Source organism: Nipponia nippon, unplaced genomic scaffold (assembly GCF_047370975.1).
Source record: "Nipponia nippon isolate SJK-2023a ecotype South Korea unplaced genomic scaffold, ASM4737097v1 scaffold_2, whole genome shotgun sequence".
Lineage (NCBI taxonomy): Eukaryota > Metazoa > Chordata > Aves > Pelecaniformes > Threskiornithidae > Nipponia > Nipponia nippon.
The window spans coordinates 67,086,201-67,099,244 of record NW_028262336.1 but is presented as its reverse complement, the minus strand read 5'-3'; the positions used below and the strand labels follow the sequence as shown (position 1 = coordinate 67,099,244).

Here is a 13,044-nt window from a genome sequence, read left to right as displayed (position 1 = left end):
AGAGTAAAAGAAAGTATTACAAGAATACTGCTCTAAAATGATGTATCTGAGCTAGAAATAGCAGCTCAGAAAAGAATCACACTCGTACTTCAGGGGTTTGCCCAGAAACGCCTGGCGACGTGAGGGACGTGAAGAGCTTTTGAATGCTGGGAGCAAGAACTGGTAATTCCTAGGAGTTTTTAATTGCTGCCAATTACAAGGGCCGGGAGGGCAGCCCCAAAGCGCCCTGACAGCCGGGCCGGGCCGGGCCGGGCGCTCCCGGCTCTACCTCTCCTCTCCCGGGCCGGGCCCTGCCACACAACCGCCCGGCCAGCGGCGGGGGCGGCGGGAGGCCGGAGGGCGCCAGGCCCAAGGCGGCCGGCGAAGGCCGCGGCGGCCCTGCCCGGCTCCGCGGGCGGCCGGGAGCCGCCGCCGCTCCCTCAGCGCGGCCCGCCCGCGCAGGCCCCGCGCCGCCATTGGCTGCCGCCGGGGGGTGGGGGGGAGGCCGCGGCGCGCCGCGGGGAGGCGCGGAGCGGTGCGGGCGGGCGCGCCCGCGGAGGCCTGCCCTGCCCGGCCCTCTCCTGCCCTGCCCGGCCCGGCCCGGCGCGGAGCCGGAAGCCGCGCCGATGAGTTGTGTGCGCCGCTTGCCTGCGCGCTTGGCGGGGGGTGTCGGGAGCCCCGCGCTGTGGCTAGGTAAGAGGAGAGCGCGGAGCGGGGCCCGGCCCGGCGGCAGCCCCTGCCTTCTCCCCCGGGAGGATGTGGGGACGAGGCGCCGCCACCGCCGGCGGGCTGGCTGCGCTGGCCTTGGCCGCGGCCCTCTGGCTGCGCCGTGACGAAGGTACAAACATCTCTGCGGCGGGGCTCTGGCGGGGAGGGGGTGGGGCCCGCCCCTGAGGGGCGGCGGGGGCGGGCCGGCCGGCAGGGTGGGCGCCGGGCGGCGGCAGGCTCGCCCGGTGCTGAGGGCTGCCCGCCGAGGGGGCCGCCGAAGCCTGCGGGCGGGCGGGAGTTCCCCACGGAAGGAAGGGCCGCCGGGGGGGGGGGGGCCTCGGCCGGGCTGCCCCGCTGGGGCGGCTGGGCCGGGGCGTGAGGGAGGCGGCGGCGGGCTCCCGTGACGGGGAGGTGGGCTTGGCGCCGCAGCTCCTGCCGGAGAACGGTGTCGGAGCAAAACCAAAGCGAAAGGGCAGGGGCGGGAGCGGGGCCCGGGCGGCACTGCGGCCCGGGGGCGGCCCGGCACAATGAGACCCAGCCCCGCCTGCGGCGGGGGCCGGCCGGGCCGCTCACCTGCCTCGCGAAGGGATGGCCGGGGGGGAGGCGCACACAAACCCGACCGCCGGCGCCTCGGCAGGGGTCCGCCGAGGGCAGGGGCCGCCTGATCCGGCGGGGGCCTCCGGGCGGCGCCGTCTCTGCCAGCCGCAGCGTGGGCTTTTGTGGCGGCCTGCGGGGGCGAGCCGAGCCGCCTGCGCCCGGCCTCCCCCGCGCTGCAGGCACCGGTCGTGTGTGCGTGTGTGTGTGTGCCGCCGTGCGTGGGGGAGGCTGGCTGCCGGCCCCGGGGCTGAGTGAGACGGCGGCCCTGGGGAGGGGGCAGGGGTGGCGGTGCCCGGGCTGGCGCGGCACGGCACGGCACGGCGGTGTGCTGGGGCGAGGTAGGGCGCCGAGCGGAGCCGTGGGCTCTCGGCCGCCGTGCGCCGAGCTGCAGCGCCCTGTGCCTGCGTGTGCGTGCGTCTGTGTGCGCAGCGATCGCGCTCCACTGCGGCGGGGAGGGAGGGAGGGAGGAGGAGGAGGAGGGAGGGGGGGCGGGAGGGAGGCAGGCGCACTGTGATGAGCAGGGCCTCCAAGTCCAGCCGCGCCGTCGTCCTGCCGCTCCCGGAGGAGCCCGGGGCGGGGGAGCGGCCGCGCACGGGTGACTGCCGGAGCGGGGTGGCGGCGCGTCCTGCCCCGGGGGAGGGGGCCGCGGCTCCGCCTCGGGAGCCCGGTTGTGTATTTTTGATTCACCATCATTGTTTTCGGAGGGGGGGCGAGCCGGCGTGGCAAGGGATTTTTTTTAATTTTTTTTTTTTTTTTAAACCCACTCCCCCTTTTTGCAGGTGCCCGCAGCGCAAAGCGGCGCCTGGAAAGTTTTGTTTGCGTGCGTGCGTGCGGGCTGCGAGCGGCGGCGGCCCGGGCGGGGATGCGGGTCCCGGGGCCCGGCTCCCCGCCGCTTCCCGCCGCACCGCGGCTGCCGCGGCCGGGGCTGGCGTAGGCGGCCCCTGGGAGAGGCGAGTGCGGGCATTAAACCCCCTCCCTCCTCCCCGCCGCCCTCCTCCGCCCCCCTCCGTCCCTCCCTCCCTCCCTCGCTCTCTGCCTCCCTCCCCTCTCCCCGGTGCGCGGCCATTGCAGTGACCCCGGCCGGCCAAGGATGATCACGAACACGCGGGGCTTCCTGTGGTCGGACCTGGAGACGCGGGCGCTGCTGGAGATCTGGGGCGAGGCGGACGTGCAGTCGGCGCTGGACGGCAACTTTCGGAACAGCCATGTGTACCGGGACGTGGCCTGCCGCCTGGCCGAGCTGGGCTTCGAGCGCACCCCCGAGCAGTGCCGCATCCGCATCAAGGGCCTCAAGCGCCAGTACTACCAGGCCCGGGACGGGCTGAAGAAGAACGGGCACGCCCGCAAGATATGCAAGTACTACGACGAGATGGACCGGATCCTCAGCTGCCGGGGGGGCCCCGACGGCGCCCCCGAGCCCCTGGCCCCGCCGCCCGACGGCGCCCAGCCGGCGGGGCCGCTGGCCGGGCCGCCCACGCCGGGCACGCCGCACAACAGCCGCGAGGTGGACGCCGAGCTGGACGAGGACGCCGAGCTGGAGTCCCCCCGCGACAACTTCACCGAGGACTCCGGGGAGTGCTCCTCCTACGCCGACCACCCCATCAAGGTGGAGTGCCCCCCCTTCGCCATCCCCGTGCCGCCGGGCGACGGTGAGTAGCCGGCGGGCTCCCGGCGCCGGCTGTCCTCCCCTCACCCCGCGGGCAGCGCGGCCCCCCCCGGCCTCCGGCAGCCCAACTGCCGGCGCCTCTCTCCTGCTAGCGTGCTTCTAGTGGCTTCTGCCGTACCCTCCTCCCTCCCGCCCCGGCCTCTGCGCTCCGAAATCCGCCCCTGCACCCCCCCTCCCCTGCACCTTGCTCGTTCCCGGAGGCTCCCCCGACCCCCCCGAGGGCCGCCTGGAGGGGTGGCGGGCTGCTGCGGGGGGCGGGAAGTGCGGCAAACCGGCTAGGGGGAGATGCTGGGGGACGGAGACCTACCCTCCTGAGTTTTTATCGGTGTTTACCAAGGGGAAAACAGCGGAAAACTAGCGCAGAGATTACCCAGACAAAGTGTCAGGTAGCGCCGTACAAGGAAACAGGCATCCTTCTCGCTGGAGGATTTTCCCGTTCCCTGCAGACTGCGTGCAGTTTTGTTAATCAGTATTAAAACGACGATGACGATAGTACCTGAAAAATCTGCTTATTGTTGCAGATAGGCTAGAAAGCTAGGGGGGAGCTTTTACGTAATTAATTGCTTGAGTTGTTTCAGAAACACTGCTTCTAACTTCAGCAGGCTTGTGGACAGAAGCAGCCCTTAGATAAAGCCTGTCCCTTCCTTGCTCGTTCTTTACCCTCAGCTCCCTGTTTGTGTTGCGGAGGTGGGGGGGCAGTGTTATTTGTTTGTTTTAAATCTAGATTAATGCGGTGGTTTTAATACAAACATGAACCTGTCTTCAGAAGTTGACATCACTGAGGAATCAGCCAATTGGTTGACGTTTAACCAACCTTCTTTTTACACATAAACCCCATCAAAGAATTGTTTACACTAATGTTCTTTTGAAATGCAAATCCAGAATGCCAACAGACTGAAACTCAATTTAGATTAATGTAATTACCTGCAATACACAAATGAGGCTATACTATTTAATAGCCTTCACTTAAACCTTTTTAGAAGATCAAAAAGACTCCTATTGTTGAAGTTTAGTACTACAACAATTAAAAGATGCCTCTGTGTAATTTTGGTCGTGCCCTTATAACTTTGCAGAAGCTTGTGTCTTTGCGTTGGTACTCTGAAATAAAAATATCTGACATAATTAACAATTCACATCGAAAAAGAATAACAACTTTGTGATGTACTAGGTCCACATCTCGTCGGGAGATTTTCTTGCTGCTTTCTTCTTAGCACTTCACAAAAATAATTGTCTATCCTCTTGTTTTAGGGTTTAAAGAAATGAATGCTCCAACTATTACCCCACCTCTCAATCAGCCCAAAAGATCAAAAAAACGCCATGCGAATTTAACGTTGGATAAAATGATGGAAAAATTCCTGCAGCAGAGTGTGGATACAGAAGAGAAATTTTACAGATACGAAGAGCAGAGGCTCAAAATTGAGGACAAGCGTCGGGAAGCTGAGCATGCTCGAGAGCTCCAGATGTTACAGATGTTGGGACAGATGTTGGCAGGAATTTCTTCTACGGTATCACAAAGGTCACAATCTATACCAGCGAGTCCACCTCAGAGGGCGAACCATCGTTCATATGGGGATAACTTTAATTATAATGCTATGACAGCAGCACTTTCTCCACCGATAGGTACTTCCTTCTATAGCCTAAACAAAAGCTCATTTTTTTTAAACTTCTGTGTGAAAGCACTGGTAGTAAGTAGCATTTGAAAATAAAAGCTAGTTGGAATTATTTAATATTGTGGTGAAGGTGTCTGTCTGATGTAAAATGAAATTAAAACATCATTTGTACCATTGTACTGATTACTTAATATAGGTACATTACTTATAACAAATTTTAATGAGCAAAATCACACTTTTTGAACCCTATAAACATTGGGCACTTCTTTCCACATTCATGCCTCTGTAAAGTGAAGTTAGGAGAAGTTTTATGTGTAGAAGACATGTAGTGCATTTGCTGAAAGCTGTCTGGAAACAGTAGGTACCTTGTAGCGGAAATTCTGCTGCTGTTGAAGTTGACAGGCCTAACCCAGTATGTGAAGTTAAGGCTGTGCATATGTTTTTTCAGGGATGGGAAAAGAGTGGAGTTTTGCCTACACCGAAGTAAGTCAAATGTTAAAACCCAGCTTCTTTAAAATACATTTCTTTAAATCAAAATTCTGAATCTGAATTCTGAATTAAAATATCTTTTAATTAAACATCATATTACTGTAGTAGGCATAATAGAAGGTGAAAATATTGGCATATATTTTTATTCTACACCAGTTCATTTATAAATTCTCTGGGGGTCTGAATTTATTTTAAAGAAAAAGGCAAAGCAGTAACTCCAGAATGGTATTTATGCACAAACTTTTCCTTCTGTACCTTATGTGTGGGCCAGAAGCTGGTAATCGGATATTAACATTCATTAACAGACTTCTCAGGATCTGTGGCTCCGTGTCATTTATCTTTATCATAGTCTCTTTGTAGGTGGAGGTAGATTGTGTGGGCAGGAGGAGAACGGGGATACGCTTGTCAGTGCTGAAACCGGAGTCGGCTTGGGGCTCGGTGGTTGTAGCCTGCCGCGTGGAAACGACACAAGTCTTGTTCTGTTTTAATGCTGAATTTCACACTGCTCGGAAGAAAAAAGTGTGGTTTGAAAAGAAAAACAAAACAACGCTCAGCCTCAGTGTTGAATAATAATCTGGTGTGCCAGATCCTAAAGGGCATTCTCTGATTCCCGAGAGAATCTTGGAGCCTTTTCAGTTCTGCGTGACATACTGCGTGTCCCTGTAAAATGCGTGGGGGACTGGATGGTGAGCCTTGCTGAGGGTTTAGGCTGGCTGACTTGGTTGTGTTTCTTCTTGACTGGGTAGTTGATCTGTAGCATTCCTTGATGGCAGCAGACTTCCGTAGATAAACTACGGCATATGTATAGATTCTGTGTTTTAAATGTTGTTTTCACTTTTAAATTAAAAGGAAACCTGAAGTGCTTTAGAAAATCCCTTAGGAAATCATTTGAGGTTGTAGACTGGGGTGATGGTACCTACAAGGCCTTACCATCACTTCTGAAAGGTTTTTCGCTGAAGGATTTTCATTATCTGTAAAGACTTGAAACTGAAGTTCAGTTTTTCTTGCTGGATTTCGTTATATGGGTGTACAATCGTATTACACTGTGCAGAAATGCAGTATATGTATTTGAGTGTAGCAAGAGCAACTCGGGATTCTAACCTTTTAATTGGCGAAGGTGTAACAAAGTGTGTGTAATCAAATGTGAAAATAATGTTTCAGGCAACACGTCTTTTAAGGAATTCAGATTTCAGTTGCTTATAGCTAAATATGCCTTAGTGTTTCTGTAGGTAAGTGGGGCTCTATTAAGAATAGCTTTTTGCATAATTCTCTGTTTTCTCTCCATTTATTATGCAATCACTTTATATTTCCATATAAACAAAAAACAACAACAAAGAAACAGGGGACCTTCATAACAACATTGCACTTTAAGGGTTACAAGCTATATGATAAGTATATTTCTTGTGTGGTTGAAAACCAGTGAGTGTGTGAAGTGTGATTTAAAGAAAATAATCTGCTCTATTTCCAGAGGAGATGAGCGTTTCGTTCTTCTCTGGGTCACTGCAATGCTATTTTGGCCATAATCCAAAACGGAGTGTTTTTTTCTTTTTCTTTCCTTTTTTTTTTTTTTTTTTAATCTCAATAGGAATGGGATGCCTGTATTATAGAAGGATTTTAAAAGCAAAAGATCAGCCAGGAGTATTTATCATTATTGAACACTAAAGCATTTTATTACTGAAGATTAGCGCGTCTGGTTTAGGTTTAGATTGTGTGGAAGACGGAGAAAAAGATGCTTTCTGTTGATAGTACACAGATGCAGTTTTCTTGTTTATTACATTTTTTCCCCGTTATTATGTCCAAAATTTCTGGAATGGTTTTTCCTTTTTTCTTTTTTCCTTTTTTTTTTTTTTCCTTTTTTTCCCTCCCCCTTCCTCCCCCTCCAGATTTTGAAGTTGAGGGGTGGGATTACTATGTTTTGTACAGCTGAAAATAAGGAGTATCATGGGAGTTATTTTTTACATAATTATGTAATACTGTATAGCAATTCCTTGAAAGCTTTTTTAGAAGATCTGTAAAAAAGAAATTAAACATAGTTACGGTCTAGGAGACTAATATTAACGTTCAAATAAACTGCTCTTCTGAACTGTATTGTATGGTCAGTGAGGAGCTTTGTTGAAATATAAAAACTTTTAGTGTATGTACTGCAATTTATAGTTAACACATTGGTGATAAAAGTACTGATCTTCAAATTTGTCCCATGTTAGTTAAACGGTTTAATTCTCTTCAGTTGTAATTGTTGAAATACTTTTTTCTTCTAAATTTTTGTAGTCTTTTGAAACAGTAATTTGAATATGTAGCCTTCTGAGTGTGCAGTTGTTTTAATATGTAGCTTGGCATGTAGGTTTGCCTCAGAGATCTGTGGTTGTATTACAGCTAAAAATTATCTTTGTGTGACATCTGTAATGTTTGCATCTAGTGTGTTGGATTATAGTTTTGCAGAAAGACTTTCATTATGCTTTGTAACCACCTGCCAAAATAAAAAAGCAGTGAGATAGGCCCTGACTCTGCTAAGAGGTGGAAGTCTTTAAGGGGAAGCGAAAAATAAGGTAGGGTGTATGTTTAAAATGTGGTTTTAGTGGCTCTGTGCTTGCTCTGTGTCTGGATGTGTTTAGTCCTTACTAAATGTACCTATTTCAGTTGAGCTTAATTATGGAAGTGATTTCAGGCTGAACTAAGAAGATATTTCTAGTTACAAAATGTTCATATAACTATTCTGGGCTGTTGTCGCTTTCTGTACCTGAGCTCTAAATTAGGACTGTGAGCAGTCAGTGGGAATATTCTCTGCATCAGACCCTAAATTCATTTTTAAAATGATCACCTTCCCTAGTTACTCGCTGTTTTAAAGGCCTTTAAGTGACGAAGTGTTTGGTTTTTAGAAGTGTGCCACTTTGTATATCTTTGAGTGATTTTATTAGTGTTTAACAGTGCTTAAAAGAAATGCTGATGGTAGTTTAAGAAAGAACATACTTTAACACTTATTTTCTTCTTTTCAGTTATAGAGAGATCTTTTTCACTGCACAGAACACACTCTCTAAAGGACATGGAGAATATTTTTCAACTGGTGCGCAACGTTATCCCTCCTCTAACAGGGAAAAGGCATAAAGGTCAAGATGGACGTATAGGCATTGTTGGAGGATGTCAAGAGTAAGTTAAACAGAAATTTGATTTTTGTTTCTCAGAGAGTTTGAGGATGTCATAAGTACTTGTAGAAGCCATTCAAACTCACCTTACATTTAAAACATGAGTATTTTCCAGAGAGCTTTACTAGTCCATCATCATGGCCATGCATACTTACGAAAGAACGTGTTTCCCTGCAGTTGTGTTGCAAAATTTTGGATGTGAATGTGGTTGAAACTTAGAACGCTTCTTCTGTCTGTGTCTACCTTCTCTGTCTTTTTTGACCACCAACCTGTCTCTGCTTTCAGCGTTGGTCTTTTCCCATTGCATGATGAAGTTATAGAATAAGTAGAATAGAGTAAGACAGTGGCACATATGAATTTTTTTTTTTTTTTTGGTATCTTGGGAAGTGGGCCTCTTAAATCAGGAAATCTTACTGCATGCTTTTTATTTTGATAAATTGTGGTGTTTACTAGATTCTGTCAATACCTTGTTTTATATTCTGGAGTAACAGAACTAGCATGTTTCGGGGAAAAAAAAGAGATACAGCATAAATCAGTTAAATGCTGTGCTGACCTAGAAATAAAACGGGCTCTTTTCTTTTCTTGGCCATGTTCAGTAATCTGCACGATCCTTTGAATGAGCCACTACACCCTCCTGTTTTTCATTTTCCCCTTTTGAAACAGAGATGGCATCTTTCTCCTCTAAAAGAGAGCTGCTGTTGGACATTTGCCACTAATAAACATTCTAGAAAGAGCAAAAAGATGCTGTCTTACAGCTGTGTTGATTAACCAGGAGTTAGTTTTCCTGTTGGTCTAATGGGCTAAGGTTCTTACCTCTTGGCAGAAGTAGGCACCCTCTGGAGGGTGATTCTGTCCATATCTCTCTCTTCAATCTTCATAAAGAGAATTCAGGGCAACTGGAATCACAGTTTAGGCACTTCAGTTAAGCATCTAAAACCAGATGGGATTGATCCAGGTCACAGGTCTCAGATCTGACTTGCAAACAGTGCTGGACTCTTGTTTTGTTTTGTTTGTGTCTAAAGTTTTAAGTTGGTTGTCTGAGAAGAGTTTGCTTTTTTATGGCATGATCTTTATAAATATTTCTATGAAAGGATCAGGTGGCTAAGGTGAAATCCTGTGCCTTTGAAATCAAAGCAAGGTTTGAGATTGGCTTCAGTATAGCAGGATTTTATCTGTCTTTTACAGCAGAGAAAGCTTTTTTTAAAATTTGCTCTTGAATTTGGGACTTCATTAGGGCAGGCTGATTTCCAGATTACCTAATCTCATGATTGTGTTTCCTAACCTATATTGTATTTCATTTTAGATACACTGGAGCACCGTATTTTGCTGCAATTACAGCTCTCAAAGTGGTATGTGTTCTTCTATACCAATCCAAAATGAACTTTTAATCATTTTTATTGGCCAAGTGCCATTTTTTAAAAGCATTTGTTCTGTGCTGCACATTAAATTTGAGTTCTAAAAGGTCTTCTATTTAACAAAGGAAAATCCTTAGTCCTGGATTTGTAGAAACACTTTGTAAATGTGTGTCATTTGCTAAGTTTTTGGTAAATATTTTCTCTGTATAAGGTGAAGTCAGATATATGTCAAAAAATTGAAAATTTCAGAGGGAGAACTGTTTTATCAGAGACTTGGATAGGAAGCTTCAAAACTTGATGAAATAGTTTCTCCAAAAGTGAACAATAAAATAACTTTAGATTAATGTTTAAAGTTATGTTTTCAGTGCTGCAGTCAGTTCTTCAGAAACTTTTTCTGCACCTGGTAAGGGTGTTGAATGAAATAACTTTCTTTCAATACTTACAGCTTTAGGCTAGTAAAATTCTTCTGTGCTGTAAGATTGTTGGTTGAATTCAAAGTGATTTTTAATAGCACATTTTATTTACAGTATAATCTTTAGCAGGAGTATATTCTAAGCTTTTTTTTTCCTAGAAGTGTGAACTTTCTTATTTTAGTGACATATTAACTAGCTAAAAGTGTATTTACTGCAGACTACATAAATACAGTGGTGATTATTCAAATGTAAACAAATCATGCTTACATAATTCATATACTTTTCAGTACTCTATATATACTGTATTCAGTGTCTATATATAGTGTAGTGAAGTACTTTCAGTTCATTGTGTATGTTTTTCTTTTTGAAGATTTGTTTCAATAATAGGTAACCAATACGGGTATTTCCACCCCCACCCCGCAAGAGGCAGTCCCTTCGAGGATTTAAAACTGAAATGATACTATTTATGATCTTATATAAGATATTAAGGCCACTCAGCTTTCTGTTCACTATGTGCAAATACGGGAGCATACTAGGAGGTCCCCTATTGAAATCACTTAGACGGTCTCAGATCATTACATCTGCACATAAAGACTCATAGGATCAAATCTCTGCATTGCTTAGTAGCTTGAAATGTTAAATGTATAGTAGTAAAGCAGAGGAGACACTTTCTTAATCTTGGGAAATTTCAGTATGCAAGACAGACACAACATTAGGCTTTCTGGCCACTGCTTACATAATTTTTATGTGTATGTCTGTTCTTTCGAGTTGGTAACAGAAGCTTCAAGCTAAACTCCTCAGCTTTACTGTTTGTTTAACTTAAGGGGTGTTAGGGAAATTGTGCCAGCCTTTATCTGGTACGGATTTGGCCCGTTGAGTAAAAACGGTAGGACTGGAAATGTATTCATAGATTGCCACAGCTATATTTTGCAAGTATATTACAGTATTATTTTTCCTCTCTAATATAGCTTGTCTCTTCTTCAACTGTGTGCTCTTTTGCCTTTCTTCTTATTGTACATGTGACATGTTAGTCTTTGCTCATCTGCAAATGAGAAACATTGCTCAAGTGAGTAAAGGTTCAAGATCTGTGTTTTCAGTCATCCTATTGTTGAGAAACAGAAAAAAAATTACATCGGAAGTTAGATACAAAAAAATTTCTCCAAAACATTGCATGGTAGTCTAAGCCAAAAATAAAGTTTGCTTTAACTACTGAGAAGTAAGAATTCAGCTGATTTATTCACTGAGTAAACTTTGGAATGATAGTTATTATTAAGTATAAATTTGATAATGCTGTCTGCAAATTTTCTTTTTTAGGGTGCAGATTTATCCCATGTGTTTTGTACCAAAGATGCAGCAACAGTAATCAAATCATATAGTCCAGAGCTGATTGTTCATCCAGTTCTGTAAGTGATTTACCTTTTGTTTAAATGAGCAAGTCAGGATTACTAGTTTGAACATTTCAGTCTGACAGTTGATCAGCTTGTGTTATTTCTTTACCTGAGTTACAGGATGGGTGAGCTGGAGATTACAAGAACTCCTGGGTTTGTCCTTTGATTACAGATATTTAATATAGAATAATCAGTTGTGAATTTTTTTCATTACTATCAAAAGTACAGTTTTTTAAAAAGCAAAGGTCTTGCTTTCTGCTACTTGCTGACATGTGTTTTGTGATGGTAATGCATTTAACTGTGAACAGCAGCAAAATCCAGAACTAAGAATCACTACAAGTCAGCATTTTAGAATCTGCATTTGAAAGGCAGAAAGAGTGTGTTCTCTTGCTTCTTCAGTCCTAATAGTATTTAACAGTAGTGTATCTTTTTTCCTCTCACTACTGTGTATATAGTCATTTATGCAAAATTACTGGGTAAGAGAAATCCTGTTTCTCATTTTTCTTCATAAGTATGTTGTATAAGACGTAGACCTATATCTGGGAATAAATGGATGTTCTAAGATGATGTAAAATACAGGGTTTATTAACAAGAAGATGAAAAGTTTAATAAGCAACTGTCCTAATTGGGAAGATCAACGTGTGCTTCCCTGAATTTGTGTTCTGAAATACAATGCTGATTGGTGAACTTTTACAGGATAAATTGTTTCAATTAGGTGTTATGATGGTTTGCAATGAGCACTGCGAATGAGAATTAAGATGTGTGCCTTAGGTATATCTCACTGAGCTTAGCTTGCACCAGTGCATGTCAAAGTCTGTTGGTGTACATAGCAAAGCTGTGATTAAGCTAGAAAAAGCATAATTAGAAATTGTGTTTGTCAGATATTGCTGTCAGGTAGGATTTATGACAGTAGAAATATTTCAGTGTCTGAGAAGAAGAATATGATCTCCCTTATGGGGATGCCTGCAGTTGGAAGCCATAAGTTTATTACATTCTAAGGGTGGGTTTCATTTCTGTCAGTTTAGAGAGGTGCTTAGAAAGAAGTCAGTTAAACAGACAATATCAAGGGTTGTGTTTTGTTGTTTGTTTGTTTGTTTTTCCCCAAAGATAGAAGAAACCCATGACTTCATGGATTTTAGACAAGGAAAAATGATGTTTGAAAGCAAGGTTACCTTGCCTGCAAGGGTAGGGTTTTTACCAGTCCAACTGCATTAGCCTCTAAAATCCAAAAGGCGCATCTTCAGTTGATGTTCTGTCTGATATCATATGATAACAAATGAAATGGAGAATCTGAATGGCAGTTTTCGCTTGTAACTTAGGTTGTTGTGATGGATGACGACTCGGGATACAGCATATGGTTGTCTTATATGGGAAGGAGTTGACCTTGCCTTGGGAGAAGCATTTTTCTTATACACAGGGTTCTTGGTGTCTGTGGTAATGGAAAAGGTTAATAGGAGAAACAGAGCAGCATAGAGAAAAAAGGAGGTGATAATGTGTAAACAGTAAAATTACTGTCTGTGGAGGACCAGATTGTGCCTACTAAATAAGGGTAGGGTTTTTTTTTTATACACAGATTCTCAGTGTCTTCTGTGAAATTCACATCTCAATGAAAACTCTGATCTTTCTATTTGCAAAGAGAACTTTTGATTTTAAACTTCAGCTCTTTCTATAAATTCCTCCAGATGTACAAAGTACAGTG

At 46.0% G+C, this 13,044-nt stretch overlaps 1 protein-coding gene across 9 annotated transcripts in view; it reads left to right on the top strand.

Moving 5' to 3' along the window:
* Positions 1 to 511: 511 nt before the first annotated feature.
* The window catches only part of NAXD (NAD(P)HX dehydratase), a 50,675-nt gene continuing 38,142 nt past the window's right edge, over positions 512 to 13,044 (top strand). For 6 of the 9 annotated variants that reach the window (XR_015704748.1, XR_015704747.1, XR_015704744.1 and 3 more), the window contains exons 1-6: positions 512 to 817; positions 2,356 to 2,933; positions 4,199 to 4,570; positions 8,043 to 8,193; positions 9,493 to 9,538; positions 11,272 to 11,360. Coding sequence is in view for 4 of the 9 variants with exons in the window: in XM_087757674.1 (XP_087613800.1) it covers positions 2,375 to 2,933; positions 4,199 to 4,570; positions 8,043 to 8,193; positions 9,493 to 9,538; positions 11,272 to 11,360 (1,217 nt within the window). In the remaining 5 variants the exon portion in view is untranslated. Of the gene's footprint in view, positions 818 to 2,355; positions 2,934 to 4,198; positions 4,571 to 5,008; positions 5,044 to 8,042; positions 8,194 to 9,492; positions 9,539 to 11,271; positions 11,361 to 13,044 lie in introns of all 9 variants that reach the window. The other 3 variants (XM_087757673.1, XM_087757671.1, XM_087757672.1) reach the window with 3 other exon arrangements.